Raw genomic sequence first — 17,782 nt, 5'->3', positions numbered from 1 at the left:
AGTGTGTGGCATGCAGCAGTGTGTGGCGTGCAGCAGTGTGCGCCGTTCAGCAGTGTGTGGCGTGCAGCAGTGTGTGGTGTGCAGCAGTGTGTGGCGTGCAGCAGTGTGCGGCGTGCAGCAGTGTGCGGCGTGCAGCGGCATGCAGCAGTGTGTGGCGTGCAGCGGCATGCAGCAGTGTGTGGCGTGCAGCAGTGTGCGGCGTGCAGCGGCATGCAGCAGTGTGCGGCGTGCAGCAGTGTGCGGCGTGCAGCAGTGTGTGGCGTGCAGCAGTGTGTGGCGTGCAGCAGTGTGTGGCGTGCAGCGGCGTGCAGCAGTGTGCGGCATGCAGCAGTGTGTGGCGTGCAGCAGTGTGTGGCGTGCAGCAGTGTGCGGCATGCAGCAGTGTGCGGTGTGCAGCAGTGTGCAGCGTGCAGCAGTCTCGCATTTGTGAAAGTTAGAGTTTTTAGCATTGAAATCTAATGTTTTTTTACTTTAGTCTGTTCATTTGCAGAGGAGTGATTATATTTGCATAGTGCTATTGCCATTTATTTTGACGTTGTGGCGCTGGAGAACCTGGAAATAGGTTATAAGGGAGGGGAGACAAGAGTGATAGGTGCGTGAAAAATAAGTAACAAAATCCTTGAAAAAACAAACACATAGGTAATGCAAGATTAAGTAAAGCATGTGAAATCTAGTCAGGAACAACATGTTTACTTTAAAGGTTTTGGTTAGTTAGAGCCAAACGCAATTTACCGGCAGAACTGCTCGCCTCTATCTAATGTGCTGAACCACCGTAGTGCGAGCGGACTCAAACTGTGAATTCACTCCAAAATACGATGACAATGACAGCGACATTAAAGGAGGAGGGAGTGGGAGGGGGGAGTGGGGGCGGGCCGCAGTTGTAAAAGGCAGGGAGAGGGTGAGATTGAAGGGAAAGATAGGGATCAAAGGCAAAAACAAGGGGGTGGCAAATGGTGTGCACTTTGATGTCCTCAGTGTCCGCACGGCTCACTGAGGACATCAAAGCAAGTGATCAGGCAGTGCTTTTCAGGCTGCCAAATGGTGCGCGCGCCTGGGGCACATGCACTGTATTTGGAGGCCTGAAAAGCCACTGTTTGCACTTCCAAAACTCGCTTACTATAAGTCTCGCCTGTGCAGCGCTAAAGCGCTGTCTCAGGCGAGACCTAAAAACTGGACATGAGATTGCAGTTACCAAATTTTACCTTCAATAGGAACATTATAGGTCGACAGTGCCATCGTGTGGCCATTTGTGATATGCTCAGTCGTGATAATGAATTGGAGAACGTCTCTGTTGCAAGGAAAGCACAGAGCGGAAGTTGCAAAATTCAGAGAAAATTGGGGAATAATTCAAAAGAAATTAAATGAAAACTCTTTTAGCAGGCAATATTTTATTAGAACATGATTTACAATTTTTTTTTCGTGGTTTAGGACTGTCTCAATCTAGAAAAAACGGGCGTGGTTTAAGAAGGAGAATCCTTGGTTAAAGGCATGTTTGAATTAAAAAAAAAAAAATTAAAAAAAAGATAGTGCAGAAAAGACACTCTCACGCTGTCTCCAGGCGGTCTTAAGCCATGAGAAAACTCTTAGTGAATCAGGGGCATGTTTCCTTTCTTAAGCCTTCCGAAGGCCATGAAACATCTTTAGCCCAGCAGCCCTATTTTCACAAAGGGGAGAGTCACGCAGATCATCCATGAACAGCACAAAACATGAAAAGCGACGCAAAAGTGGCGCAAGGGGCTTGTAAATCTGCCCCAAAGTTGGAGGGCTGACGCTCAGAGCACTGGACACTGGAACCGGTACTGGCACAGGAAGTGGCTACGCTGGAACCACAAATTCTACAAATGTTCCTAACTAACATTTGCAGCTGCTATCCCTGTCATTTATTGGATTCTAAGTCCTACCCACAGAGTTATTCCTAAGCAATACAGTGTGTTTGGGTCAGACTGTTTGAATTAGATGGTTGTTTCCTCTCTTTTGTTCACCTAAAACCTCTGCCCCATACAAATGCCTGGTGACCACAAATGCTTGCTTCTATTGTACATGCCATTTATATACTGCATAAGTGCCACACTGCCAGTGCCGGATTAAACCCTGTGGATGCCCCGAAGCAGTCGAAATGTCGGGGTCCCCCTCACAAATTATCTCCTAATACATTTTTTATTTTACCATGCAACAATTTCAATAAACCAATTTTATTACACAAAACTACACATTACCAATTATTAATGTTATTGAACAAATATTGATGGAAAACAATTTAAGAAAGCTTGATTGTAATTTTCTTTCAACTTCAAATCAATATTATTTTGATCTGTTGTCGCGGAGCCCCTATAAGGTGTGGGGGCCATAGTCTGTGCCTACTTTGCTTATTTGGTAATCCGGAACTGCACATTGCGGTGCCTGAGGGACATTCTACCTCACGGAAGAGTGCACTTGTGTGATAAGAAGGGAGTTGGTTGGGTGGCTCGTGTGTGGAGGGAACAGAGCTACTTTGGTGGTTATTGGCGTGGTATTGCAGTCACGTCACACACGGGCTGCTGCATAGTGCATGTGAAGCAAACAGTGTAGAGGCAGTGGTAGTCACACGGGTGTGGGTTTGGTGTGGACGCACATCTCCATTTAGGAAGAAGTTTCAACACCAAAGTGTTTAAAGAACAACCTTTAAGCCCGTTTGTGACACCAGGGACAAGCCCAGCTTTTGGTAAACAAAGGGCTGATGCCTAAGATTGAGTACACATCACAGATATTAGGTGCAGTTGCAGAAGGTTCGAGTACCTTCTCGTTTTGAGGATCGCACATAAACCTCTTGGTGGGATGCTTGGATTACTTTCAGGGGCTAGTAATCCTTCGGGCTGCATTCCAGCAAGGGCTTTAAGTGGGCTGGGTCTCACTGGTGCTGAGCAGCGGCAGTTTTATAAAGGAGGCCTCGAAACGGGTCTCTATCGGGCTCTGTTAGGTGCCCTGGCAAAGGCGGTCCGTTTTTTCCCGGACTGCAGTGACAGCAGGCACCTCGATGTGCGCGTGCTTACGCTGCTTTTATCTTACTAGTGGAGAAGTTATGGTGTGACGTCATGCCAGGTGAGGTTGTAGGGGAAGAGAAATCCTTTAATGAGAGTCATTTTCTCTCTGGATTTCCCATCTCTTTCTGAAACTCAGGAGCAGCAACATTATGGTGTTGTCACCAGGGCTGTAAGTGGAAGCTTTTTCAATATTATATACAAGCCATAGTTGCTGCTTATTTATCTTATGCAACTAACAACCATTGACAAAGCCAATAGTCCTGACTTTATGTAGGTATGATGTTACCTGTTTTATCATATATCTGGATGCAATGACAGAAACCGCAAATACAACTAGGGTGGCACTACGCTAAGCACAGATTTTTAGCTTAGGTGTTTTAAGCCACGTCGTTAATTACACTGGCCACGCCCCTTAGAGAGACCCGCCAGTTTTTTCATCCCACTTAAAGCCCCGATTCCAGCCATTGTTTCAGCGCATCTGTGGCACTACATAAAGAGAGGAGCCACATGCCAGTCAATATTCACTGCCAATCACAGGACAGTGCAGACTATACTGCCAAGCTGTGTTCTCACTGATTGGGAATGTCAGCATCCTCAAACCAGTTCCCAGCCTTCTTTGGCATCAACACTGATTTGCAGCTTGAATCCTATGGCATTGCAAGTTCAGGATCAACATATTGATACACCGCTCCTACTTTGGAAGATTACTTGAATGATTCAAAAAGTGATAGGTTGAATATTTGAATTAATCTCTGATTTGCATATGTAAGGTCTTTGTAATGGTACAGAAGAGCTCAAAACAATGGACTAACGTGTGGCCCAGAGTGCTTACTAGTGGCTGAGATTAACCGAAGCATTGAACCCATCACTCTGCATGCGGTCTGGCGATCACCAGCAAAGATTAATAACAAAAGAAACAGAATGGAGTGATGTGGATGGGAATTTAGCGTTTGAGATATTAAAGGGGAGCTCAGAGTTAGGCAGGTCTGGGAAGTAGTGGGCTGGGCTTATATAGGAACAATGGTAGGTGGAGTGGGTGCAGTGCAGTCTGGCAGCGGTTGTGTCTGACAAGGGAAAAGTAGATGTGATCGTGGGGAGTCGGCGGGCTGGAAAAGCAGGCAAGGAGGCCGTATATAGCGTGCAATATTTCTTGTTTATTGTGTCAGAGCACGTCGGGCAACAGAACAGTACATGGAGACGAATCCAAACAGAAAGAGAAGATAGAGCCGGACTCTGGTTTATCCGTCGCGGTGGTCTTCCTGGGTTCCCCTGACGTCCGGATCGTCGTCGTCCGCCGTAAGGGATGGATGGGCACCTCGGAGGGCAGAGAGACACAAAACGAACAAAGGAGCCGTTAGTCCTGTGGAAATCCGGACTGTTGCCCTCACCGTAACCAGGAGTGAGAAGGATGAGGAGACCGTGAGGGAGGAGGAGGAGAGGAGGTAGGGACGGGTTGAAGAAAAGAGGGGTGTGCGGAATAATTATGCAGGTAGTGTATATACAGAGTGGATGATGCTATACAATAATTACAAAGAGGCTTATCGGGGTGTAATGGTGTGTCTAGGAGCAAGGGTACCTATATACAAGGGGTCTATCATACATACAGATACCTAGGGTAATCTACCAAAGGAAGCGAATACTCACGGGCTCCGCCGTAACTCTCCTCCGAGTTACGGCCGCTCTTCAGCCACCTCCGGGGGACTCCACCAATCTTCCGACCACTCTTCGGGTTCGCCGCTTCCGTCTTCTCCGTCCTCTGCAGCTCCTGCCGAAATCTCCTGCCACGATCCTCCGACGCCTTCGGTCTCACGTCCTCCGTCTTTTCTGTCTCCAGCAGGGCTCCGGGAGGAGGGACTTCCGGGATCAGGAGGCAGTCCTTCCGGGATGTCAGCGTTCGGGATAGGTTTCTGCAATAGAGAGAGGGGCGGGGTTTCGGTTGTCAAGGACGCTGTGGCTGACGCTCCGGAGCGCGCGCCCTGGATGGTAGGAGTTCTGTGGGAAAGTGGTACTCTGGGTAGGGCGAGTAGGGGAGGCCGGACCCGTGGGAGGGAGACATCCTCACAGTAGAGTCTTAAGACAACAGACGGGAGAGGCCATTTTCAGTGGCACCGATTCTCCACGAAACGTCCACATATCACTGTGGACCCTAGTGTCCATGGAGAGGACCCCTGAGATTTCCCTGACATTGACACAGTCTAACTCACTGGTCAGTCTATTTTTTCTAATGTCTCAGTCCTTATACTATCACCCTTTCACTAAACATTACATGTGAACCATGAAGTTACATGAAAAATTGAAGTATAGGGGCCACTGGAGTGCAAGCCATGGAGGCAAAGGTTCTCTATAGCTATATATGCTATGATGATAATAATAACTTGCTTCATAAAGTGCTGCATGCCACAGTTCCGCAGTTAATAAGCACTGTAAAGTAACGGATATCACCAGATTTAAAATTATTCAATTTGCCACTTCAGAGCAGCAGAAAGTGGACTCTGCTTTGGTAGGATTCTAGCCGGCGATCTCCAGATCACTCTGGATCTACAAAGAACACATCAAGTTGCTCAACTACCTTGCAACATTTAGAGACATAGGAGTTACAGATGCATAGGAGCTACGCAGTTGTAGAGACATAGGTGATGTCGATGTTTGGGAGTAACTTAACAACGTGTATTTGTAAAGCGCGTGTTCACCCAAGGGTATATTGGCACTGAATAACAGATGTCTATTATTACCCAATTCAATGGTGCTCATTCTATTCTCTATCCAAATAACTGAATAACATATCCACCACTCAAATTACTTCATATTTCACTATACTAATTTTCAACACTAATCCTTTATGGGTTCCGGAGTAGCATCCTAGTCGCCAGAATAGCGCTTCAACACCCATCAGGGGTAACAGGTGCTATATGAATGCAAACCTTTCTTCCCTTTTATCCCTCCGCTACCCTTCTCACTCCAAATAACTGACTAATATCCACCACTCAAATTACTTTCATATTTCACCATACTAATTCAGCACTAATCCTTTATGGGTTTCCAAAGTAGCGTGCTTCAACACCCCATCAGAGGTAACAAGCGCTATATAAATACAAGCCTTTTTTCCCTCTTCTATCCTTCTGCTTTCCTTCTGCTTTCCTTCAGAATCCAAATAACTGACTAACCTATCCACCACTTAAAATGTACTTGCATCTTTCACTATACTAATTCAACACTAATCCTTTATGGTTCCCGGAGTAGTGTGCTACTCGCCAAAAAAGCTCTTTGACGCCTCGTCAGGGGTAGTAAGCGCTATATAAAAGCAATTACAATACAATACAATACAATTGTATCGACCTCAGAAGCATGAAAGGCTAAGTGGACCCAGCAGGATTTGAACCTGTGACCATGATGTTCAACATAGGTCCCTACTGTGGGCACATTGGTCCACTAAGTCACCGGAACCAGGTATAGGTCTTACAAAGGCATAATCGGAGAAGGGGCATATGAGCCTTTGGCCGTAAGCTGTTGGGGCTTAGTTGGTGAGGAGGAAGCAGCAGTGTGGAGAAGGAGGGGCTGTGAATGTATATGGGCAATGGCTGTATAGGTGGGAGGGATATAGGTTCCATGAAGATTTATCATCTAGGCGGTCATAGTTCCTGTTATAGGAGCTCTGCAGGTTAGAGCTATGGCAACATAGATGTTTGGAGGCATAATGGTTATGGGGGCCTAGAATGTTTAGGGTATTTGTGGTGTGAGAATATTGTCTGCTCCTCATCCTCATTTGAGTATCGAAGCAACTCAGCTAGTGCCCCTTTTAGAGCCAACATTGTGATATCGCCCTTCAGGTGCCATCAGCGCATTCTTTGGAGCCCTTGATAAGGCCCTTGATACTCTCCGAACTACCACTTCTTTTACCATACTCAGGGACTTTAATGTAAATCTTGACAACAGAATACAGAGTTCCTAGTTCTCCCAGCTCCTATCTGACCTTTCACTCCTCAACATACCCTCCTCATCCACACACTCAAAAACTGCTGGATCTAACACACTTCAGACAGACTAACCAATTCCTCAACCCATACATAGCGACTTGTCTCCATCTATCCACGCCATCTTGACCATTCTGGTCAATATGTCTCCTGTGCCGTTCAACTCAAGCCCCACCCCCCCAATCTTCTCCAAAAAGAAATATACTCCCTCTCAGCATTCCTCCACCAGCACAGAGCAGTCTCTCACCTATGCCACAATCTTCATCATCATCATGTTAGGATGTCTTGGCACATGGGTTTGATCCATACTATTTCCTGTGCACCTTCTCCCCTAATGTGTGTTCTGCTCAACCTTGAACCTCATCCAAAACTGTTCCACCCTCTTGCACCAGGGCTTTAAGTGGGAGGAAAAACCTGAGGGTCTCTCAAAGGGGCATGGCTGATGTAATTGAGGACGTGGCTTAAAAACTCTTAAGCTAAAAATCTGTGCTCAGCATAATGTGCCGCCCGTCTGTTATTTTGCTGCTACTGTCATTGCATCCAGATGTACATACAACAAGCCAGGACTATTGTATTTGTCAATGGTTGCTAGTTGCATAAGATAAATAAGCAACAACTATGGCTTTGTTTTATATAATATTAAAACGCCTCACTTCTTGTGGGAGAGATTGTGGCATAACGGCTAGAGCTGCCAACTTTTGAGCTCAGGAAGCATGCTCGTGCCTCCGCGTCAGCTCAACACCCTGTGATTCAAAACATGAATATGTCCTTGTGTAATGTAACAGGTGCTTATATAAAGTGCCCCAATACCTTCAGGTCGAGTTTGTGCTATATAATACTTCACAAAAGCAAAAACATCTGAAATTATAAGACTGTGAAAGAACTATAACGATTCTCTTTGAAGTTACATCAAAGGCACTGAAGGGTTGCACTGCTGCAGAGTTAAGATGATTTTTTTTTCACTCTGAGGGTGAGGGCAACAATGAAGAGCCCGATAGGGACCCGTCTCAGCACCTGCTTTTTAGAACTGCTGAGCACCGGCAGGTCCCGGCCCACGTAAAGCCCTGCCTTACACTCGCCTTACTCTCCAGGTTCAATCCACTCAGTTCACCGACTTAATTTCCACTTGAGAAGCAATGCTTATCTCTATAATCTCATCACTTGACAAAGCTTCCTGTATTTCTTTATTCCTTTCATTCCTGAAACTATGAATCATCTTGTGGTCTCCCCTGAAACTCTGCTCTGTTTTCAAGTACTTTTCCGTATCAGGCATCAACCCGCAGGGCTGCAAGTCAGCAGTGGTAATATGGCCTCTAAAAAACCCCACTTCTCTCATTCACTACAGTCCACTATTTACCCTCCCTTTTCTCTCTAAAATGCTGGAACATGAAGTGCTTGACTCTCACTCTGCATCTGTCCTCTAGTAACCCCTCAGTCCCCTTCAGTCTGACGTCCATGCATTCCGTAGCGATGTCATGAACACATTTTTCTGGCTTCATCAAACTAGCCCATCGCGGTCCACTAATTTCCATCTTCACACCCTTTGACCTTTCCTTCACATTTAACACAGTGGATCACTCTACTCTACCTTTGTCCCTAAATGGTCTTGGCATCACTGTTCCTGCCATGAACTGGGCCTCCTCCTGTCTCTCTGGTTGTTTGTTTTCAGTTACCTGGGGCTCCAGGACACCCTCACCCACTGCTCTACCAGCTGTGTGTGGTCTGCAGTACTCACTCCTTGGCCAGTCTTCTTTTCCTTTTTTTCCCATACACCCTCCCCCTTGGTGGCAACACCTCCTCACGTGGTTTCCCTTATGATCTCTACACAGACGGCACCCATTTGTTTCCTTTTCCAACTTTGTCCCCCTTCCTGCTTTCCTTCAGGCGGGGTTGTCTCACAGCTGTTCACCAGTGGATGATGTTTCTTCAAGGTTTAAGTACAACACTTTCCTTCCTCCACTGCCAGTGTCTCTGTACCACTTCCCATCAGCATCCTTCCTACATCCTAACCGTTCCCTCCTCTGCCAGAAATCGTGGTCTTCTCTTTAACCATACCATGCAATTGAAATCTTTCACCATAATCAATGCAACTGCAGCTAGGTACCAACATATTAAATGCATGAATCATGTGTCCACTCATTCATGCCACACAGCCAATGACCTGAAACATTCTCTCCTCCTCTGCAAGCTGGATGCGTTTAACAGTCTGCTTGAAGGCCTCCCTCATTATGTCTGTGCCCCACTGGACAAGGATTTAAACTTTGCCACAAAACATTCTATGATCCACCCAGGCACACTCCCACCTCTCCTACCACCACCTGGCATGATGCTGGAAAAACAGAGCCCTTTACCAGTGCTTAATTTGAGCCAGTGGTTTCCAGTGCTCGGCACCAGCATTTAATTCTGAACACCGGCACTTGTGACAGTCTGCCACAAGGTGGTGCTGTCTGGCTAATGATCACCACAACAACAGTTAATTCTTAATTCAATATACATTAAAAATGACTGTTACCTGCCCCCCCCCCCCCCAAGCCATTCTTATAGCTTTGGGGGCATGGAATAGTCTGAATTCTCACAATTGTAAGAGTGTGATGGCTAGTAGATGTGTTGTTACTATTATTGGCAGCGTGGCATAGGCACTGTGTGGTGCACGCTGCAGTGGCCTCCTGACGAGAGCCTTGGCACTTATATAATTACAAATTAAGCACTGCCCTTTACAAGTGATTAACACTTGCATTTAAAGCTACCTGTGGCTTGGCACAACTGAACTACCTCTCCCCCATCACATTCTACAAGGTGAATCAGGAGTTACAATCTGCCACCCAGATTCTGCTCACCTTGCCCAAACCACCCTATGCCATGCTGAGACACCAGTCCTTCTACCTGCTTGGTCCCCTCCACTGGAACTCACTTCCCCCAACCAAAAGGGTCAGCCTTTCCACCAGGAATTTTAAACAGCCCTAAAAAACCAACTCTTGCCATTGCAAGTCACAGGCTAAATCTACACTCCTTAAGCCTATGCAGTGTGCAAATACGTACATGCATGCCTGTTTCTTTTTCCTGTGAACTTTTTTATAGGACTTCATTTTATATTTGTGAGTATGTCCTTGCTGCTGATGCTCAGACATAGTCAGGATTACTCACACACCTGCTGTAAACCTAGGTTTGCTGTTAATCACCTACCCACCTATGACGCTGCATTCTGTCACTATTGTAAAAAATACTTGAAGTATTATGCTACAAAATAAATAAATGCAAATAAATAAATAGATGTAAAGCCTGCTGGGGGGCATATGAACTGTGAAGGCATGGCAGCCATGGTGCATATGACTTATGGGTCATAGGTACTGTGGGGGCTTAGGATTAATGGGGGCGTTGTGACCTATGAGGGACATAGGTGCTATGGGCCACGTGAGCAATGGGGGGCAGAAGAGCTATGGTTCATAGGTGCTAGGAGGGTATAGGAGCCATAGGTGACATGAACTGTGAGGTTAAAGAAGGCATGGAGGCATAGGTGATATTTATGTTTGGGGGTACAGAGGCATAGATGTTTGGTGGCAGAAAAGCAACGGGGCCTGGTTGTTATGGGGTATATGAATTAGGGCATATAGGAGATATGATACAATGAGAGTTATTGGGCATAAGCTGTGGGTGCAAAGGTGCTGTGGGTAAGTAGGATGTATGGGCATAGGAGCTTTGAAGGTCGTCTGTGCTGTGAGGACAAAAGGAGTCTAGGTGCATATGAGATATGGGGCGTAGGTGCTGTGTGGGGCAGAAGAGATAACAGGCATACGAGCTATCTGATTTCTGGATATACCCAAGTACACGTAAAATCTCACTCTCTTTGGTTCCTTTGCAGATACACGCTTGCGGTTGCCATGTGCTGCCTGGTGGCTGTCCAGGTCATGTACTATGTGGGTGACGACAAGGAGTCCTCCGAGATCACAGGGTAAGCTTTCAGAAGAGACAGGAGCAAAAGGGGATCTGCTGTGGAGGTGCACATGGCCGGGTGTCATCATTGTGGTAGCCTAAAAAACCCTACCTCTTGTTGGTCACAGAATGTTGGCAGGTGTGGAAAATCCTTTCTAGTAAGTAAGGAGACAATGTGGCGTAACAGCCAGAGCTGCTGACTTTGGAGCTGGGGAACCAGATTTGTGTCTCGGTGTCGGCTCAACACCCTGTGATTCTGGGCAAATTACTTATTCTCCCCATGCGTAACAAAAATGAATGTGTCCTTGCGTGACATAAGTGGTGCTTGGCTAGAGTTTGTGCTATATAAAACTGCAACAAAAAAAAAGTATGCGATATTGTATCATAATTGCATTTATATAGCGCTTACTAACCCGACGAGGTGTCAAAGCGCTATATGGATGAGTAAAGATCCCAGTTTATCTCTGTCTCAAACAAAGTTTGAGGCACTTCTTGGCCTGTGGGAGGCGGGACTTCTGAAGTCCAGCACACCTCTGTGATGTTTCTAAGGGCCCCAGGCCCACAACCCTCAAAGAGCCTGAGCACGAAGCCTGTCAGCTGCTTACACGTTTTCACATTTACTTCTGGCCGAACAGGCTCCTGATGACGCATTTTATGGGTCGCTCCTCCGCTGCCACCGACGGTTCACTTGGAGGTAATGCAGCTTACCGCTTTTTAATTTTTTGTAATTTTTCAATTGATTTTCACTTGCAGTACATGAACCCATAAAAACGTCTTTAAAACATTAAATACAAACATCCACATTTAAAAAATATATATATGTTACTTGCGTAGCACAAGCCTAGCCAAAATTCAAGGAGACAGTCCTCATGCATGTCCATCACATATGTGAAAAATCCAGACATCACAGTTCATATCAACATGGAATCAAGAATCCTAAATGAACTCATCATTTCTTTTTCCGAGATGATTGGCGCGTAGGGGATAGCCGTACTGAAATGCAAGTGTCAATCAAGCATGACTCTAGGTAGGGGCACATGCGTAGCACAGAGATTCTACTCCTGGGGGAACACATTCTGCGCGCTCCTTCATCCTTACCCAATATGGACACCCGCCATTGACCGGCACTTGTTAAAAATGGCGGCACACTAGCCCAAGTCTCGGCTGAAAACCAGGTAGTTCTCCCAAGTCCCCCTGCATTTGATCCAACCGAAGGACTCTTAACCGTCTCAGATTCCTTACTTGGTTCTTCTGGAGGTTTCTCTTTCAAGTATTAGGAGGTTGCTAACTTTATGAACCCCTTGACCGACACATATCTCCTAGTTACACTCTATTGCGCACCTCTATGGACAGCACTTCATTTGCCACAGCTTTTAATAAATGTTCATTGACGGCATGCATAAGGTCCCAATAGTGTTATTGTTAGTTGTGTTTGCCATTTATGAAATGCATAGACAGCCTTTAAAATGGCATTGCAGCGCATTTGGTAGTCGGGAGGATATTTCCATTGCAAACCAGAGTCTGGATAGGTTTGGGGGGATGTACTGTCAGTGAAGTCAGGGACTGCTCTGCTAGGTGAATGTGTGAGATTTAGAGGGTCATTTGCCACTAAGGCAGTGGGGGCATGTACTCCGCTGCCCTGGCAGACTGCAGCCTGCCACATTTAGAGATCTCCGTCTGCTTGGCAGTGATCTCTGTGCCTTCAGAGGAGCTGCTGTCATGGCCGCTCAACCGAAGGCACTGAAAGCCTGCTGGTTGGCTGCCATGGTTCATTTGGTCACTCACAACCTTTTTTGTATTTCAAAACAAAAATAATGTGCCTGCTAGCCTGGAAATTTTCATTCAACATGTGGAGGAATTTGTATTCTTTTTCTGCTCGGAACTGCCAGTATATCTGCGATGGTCCCAAATATCAAACATAGTATGCCAAACCATCTGACTTAAAACAGGACTGAGATATGTATACCAATGAATGGTCTGAGGTGTGGCAGGCTGCTGGTCTAAAGTTTCCGCTGGTGAGTTGACAAAAAAAAAAATTGTTTGTCAAGTTGACAAACAAATGCTTTGTTTTGTTAAAGCGTCCCACACCGCGCTTTCACTTTAATAGCAGTCGCAGACCTTTCTTTAGACGCAGCTCGTCTAAAGAAGGGGGCGATGTCTCTATTAACGTGAAAGCGCTTCATGGGGCGATTGTAAACAACAACAAAATATTTGCAATGCAATAGGTCTCGCATTAGCGAGAATTTAAGCTATTATCATTTACAATGCCAATAGCTCAAACTCTTGTAAATGCGAGACCTATTGCATTGAAAATGCTTGTTCAATTAGCAACAGAGTCAAATGGTGGAGTTCAGATGCCCCTTACTTTTCAAAGATAATTATTTCCGAGAATTTTAATTCGATATCAGGGTCTGTTAGTAGGTTTGTTAGCATAGTGCATATCGGTTTATGGTCTCAGTGGACACAGCTGTTTGTACTATCTTAGCCCACTGTTCCTTGGCTACTGGCAGAAGTATAGTTTTCTGTAGTGCTGCATACTCCAGAGCATACTTTAGCGCATCCATTCCTGCCAACATAAAAGTATCCTTAGGAACTGGCACATGTAAATAGTCACATTTCCCCATTTGCATGAGCAGGATGTGGGCTAGTGGCCGCTCTCTCATCTGGGATCAAACTAAGTATTTTGTGTTTTTTAGACTTCCAGCTGTTGAAAGTGTAAGCTATGTACGGAAAGACTTGAACCCCAACCACTGTTGACGGGGATAACGCTACTTATTTCCTCCCGGAAGTCAGTAGCGTTCCACTTGATAGAAGCAGGCGGAGCTCACTAACTTCATTGGATGGGAAGTTGGAAGGTGATGATTTCCTGCAGCCGGAAGTCCCGCTCATGACGTTGCGACATCCTTTTGCAGATAGTGTAATGGTTGGGTGGGGTAGACTGTCATATAGTAGGGCTCTGTGGTGGAGGATTTAATATACCACTACTGCTCAGGACTTTGTTTGGCAAAGAGCGGGAGTGACTAGACACCCACCGTTCAACAGCCGGCCGCCTATGTCCCTCATAGGTCACCCAGCACCTTCAGAGGCCAAACTTCCTGCTCCCTTAAGGGCAGGACCTCTGATGGCATGGGAATGCAGAACATGGCACCTGCTAACCTCTCTTCCTTGAGCAGATGAGAGTTTAGTTTTCAGCTACCGCAAAGGACTCCTTTTTAAAAAAAAAAAAAAAGAGAAACTTTGAACTTAATAAGGTTTTGAATTTTCACATTAAACTATGTGAATTTGTGGGCCATACAATTGTACAAAATCACACCAATCCTCCTCCCCACCAAGCAGCCATGTTTTTCCCAAGTATCCTCCTCTTGGTGACCTTATATTCTGGTTTTCATTCTTCAAGAAAGAAGGAAGTTTATCTACTTCCCATCCAATTCATACCCCTGGGAAGCCATGGTAGGGATCAATAAAAGAGTGGCAATATTCTTTGCCAGTATTTTCTCCTGCCTCACTTATTATTTCAGAGTTTAGATTAGCCCGGGTTGCATAAAGACTAATTTACCACTAGGCATTGCTTGCAAGCAACTTCTTCTACTTCTTGGCCAATAGGGGCTGCCAACCTCAGAGTCTCTCATCTCAAAGCATGGGCCTTTGCAACCTTTACCATGTCTTCTTGTAGCTGGATTCATTGATAATGATAAGTCCTCAAAGTCCCTCTGCTCCAGATTCTACTGGCTGCCAGCAATATTCAAGAAAGCAGAGGAAATCACTACCTATGAATAAGAAGCCACTACTGAATGAACAATGACTCCTGATGCATTGTTCCAAGGATGGTTTGCCAGTGTGACCCACTGTGGAGGTGCTGTCACCATACTTAAATTGAGCCGGTGAGTTCCAGTGCTGCGCTTTTCAGGAGCACCATTTAAGGACACAATAATTTATGGGGAAGATTAAGTGATTTGCCCAGAATCACAGGATGTTGAGCCGACGCCAAGACTCGAACCTGGTTCCCCCGCGCGTAAGTTGGCAGTTCTGGCCATTACGCCACATCCTCTCCCCACTTTCATGGTTAGTAGTTAGTTCTGTTTTAGACGGCGCGAACAGGAGAAATGGGCTGGTGCAAGCTGCCTCCTGACGAGAGCCCCGGCACTTATGTTTTTTACAGATTAACCACTGGCCCTCAGATAGGATATGTGCTAAACAGTGTATTGCACAACACAGTTTCCCAATATTTATTATCTGGAGGGAAATAGCAAAATATATCAATACTTCGAGGTCTGCACACATTACACAGTAGCAATATTTTTCCTTTGCAGCAAACCATGTTGCAAAGCACTTGACACACGCAAGGCAAATACATTTGTGCCACAGGAGACGTAGCGCCTTTCTGATGCAGTCTGTCGGTACTTGAAAAAATACAATCTGGAATACCGTGCCAGGAGAAACAACATCAATGTTCAATATATGCGAAGGAAAAGAACGCCCATCACTGTTTCTGTGCCAGGTAATAGCCATGAAAAGCTCTGTGTCAGACAAACATGCTCTCAGAAATAGTGCAACCATGTGCTGGGGTGCTGCCATCTTAGGCCTGGTACATTCACTATATAGCTGAAGTTTTGCTCAAATATCCCAGCATACTTCCAGTGATATTAGAGTTGTGCTCCAATATTTCTGGGTGATGCTAAATAAAGGGCACTCAGTATACCAGTCTTCTAGGCTCCATCACTTAAATAGCCAGACGATGCCTCATTGTGGTAAGAGAATAGTTGTGGTGACCAGTGCTGCTCAGGATGCTATGAGTGTTGCTTATAATCTGCTACCTACAGATAACTGATTCTGCAGGCTCAGCCTTGATTAAAATATGAATGTAACCTTCAGTTTACAGATACTGCCACACAATCCAAGAATATAAAACACACACCGTTGCATTCATACACTAGGGCAAACAGTCACAATACTAATATTTCACCTTGACCCAGTATTGAATGTACCATTGCCACACCATTAAGCCACATTGGCTCACAATGAAAATATCCATCGCCTTACTAATATTTCACACTTACCCAGTATTAAATGTACCATAGAAACACCATTAATTCACATAAACTCGCCATGTAAAGAACAATTGCCATGCTAATATTTCACACCTACCCAGTATTAAATGTACCATTGCCACCCCTGTAATTGATATCGGCCCACCTTATAAAGAACCATCACTATGCTAATATTTCAAATTGGCCTAAAGAAAAATGTACCATTGCCACACTAGTAATTAACATCGAACTCAGAATATAAAGCACTTTTTATTTACCAGTAACTCACAAGTGCCCTTAGAATATACAGGAATCCGGGACCCCCAGTGTGTCATTATTGGAATCCCAGTACCCCAGCTTTGGCAATTTCAATTACTTGAAATACAATACAATACAGAAATATACAGAAACAAGCATTCATCAAACAAACAAATAAACCAATGATACAATATTTAATTTGTTTCACAAACATTTAAAAAAAAAAAAATGTAAATGGGAGGTTGACAGACACTCTCCTTGTGGCCCCCCCCCACGGGCTGGTTGGACCGGGTACAGTCAGAACTTTCTCTCTTCATCTGGCAAGGGCGCAAACCAAGGATGAAAAGGATGGTCAGCTTTCTCCCACCTAACGAAGGGGGTCTTGGGATCCCGGATCTCGCGCTCTATTACAAAGCGACACAGCTCAGATACTTGGTCGAATGGAGTCGGGCTGAGTCAGAGAAACACTGGCTCTTTCAGGACCGTGCAGTTGCCGGTACATCTCTTATGAAGATTCCCTTTCTGCGGAAATCCCAATGCCCGCCTAATTTATACGCCTTACACGTGACTCGCACCACCATTTTGGTCTGGGATCGGACCGGTAGATGCCATGAACTGACGACCTTACCCTCCCCGCTCACACCTATCCTCAACAACAGAGACTTTAGCCCTGGGATGGGCTTGATGTCCTTCCCGATGTGGAGGGAGGCTGGGTGTCGAGCCTTGGGTCTTTTATTTGACAAAGAAGATATCATTCCCTTCTCGCGGCTCAAGGGGCCGACTATGGCCTCCCAGTATCCGAATGGCTACATTACCTACAGGTGCGACACTCGGCCATGCATCCCGATAACTGCGCGCAGGCGAGCAGGCTCCTCACCACCTACGAACGGTGGCTCATCATGCAGATTTCTGATAAGAAATTTACTTCCGACCTGTACAAAATGCTCTTGTCCCATTATACTCACATCTATCACGCAGACCGTGCGCGCTGGGAGAGGGACCTTGGCCGCAGTCTTTGTACCAAAGAGTGGGAGGGAGTATGTTATAGGGCACGCCATACAGCGAGTCATGTAGGCCTTACCAAAACACTCACCAAGCTTGCGTACTATTGGTACTATACCCCGGAGAGGCACCACCAAGCTGACTCCATGCAAAGTCCTGATTGCTGGAGGGGATGTGGGAAGAGGGGCACACTGGTCCTCCTTCTATGGGAATGTGAACATTTACTAACTTACTGGACGCAAATCCTTGATGATGTCGACAAGCATCTTGACACGGAGCTCCCCCGGCTCCCTGCATATATTCTCCTGGGGGTTCTGAACCCACTCACTCACCCTCTGAAATCTAGGAGAGGGAAGCAGATTGCAATAGCACTAGGCACCGCCATCCAGAACATACTGATACACTGGAGATCCCCCCGAATCCCGGCGCACACAGGGTGCCTTTAAGGGCGGTGGCATGTCCTGGGCATGGAAAAGATTCCTCTTACTGTGGCCGGGAAGGGCTCAACTTTTAGCGACCTTTGGCAGCCATTCCTGACCCTACTTGCTCAGGATTTCCGGGAGCTGACCTGCCC

At 46.0% G+C, this 17,782-nt stretch overlaps 1 protein-coding gene across 2 annotated transcripts in view; it reads left to right on the top strand.

Annotated features, from left to right (window-relative positions):
* Positions 1 to 17,782, top strand: part of LOC146857163 (membrane-bound glycerophospholipid O-acyltransferase 2-like) — a 151,760-nt gene that overhangs the window by 56,084 nt on the left and 77,894 nt on the right. For both annotated transcript variants that reach the window (XM_085647652.1, XM_085647653.1), the window contains exon 4: positions 10,851 to 10,940. In XM_085647652.1, coding sequence (XP_085503778.1) covers positions 10,851 to 10,940 — 90 coding nt within the window. The remainder of the gene's footprint in view (positions 1 to 10,850; positions 10,941 to 17,782) is intronic.

This window comes from Triturus cristatus, chromosome 3_2 (genome assembly GCF_964204655.1).
Source record: "Triturus cristatus chromosome 3_2, aTriCri1.1, whole genome shotgun sequence".
Taxonomy (NCBI): Eukaryota; Metazoa; Chordata; class Amphibia; order Caudata; family Salamandridae; genus Triturus; species Triturus cristatus.
The sequence above is the reverse complement of the archived record's forward strand: the minus strand, read 5'-3'. Positions and strand labels throughout refer to the sequence as shown.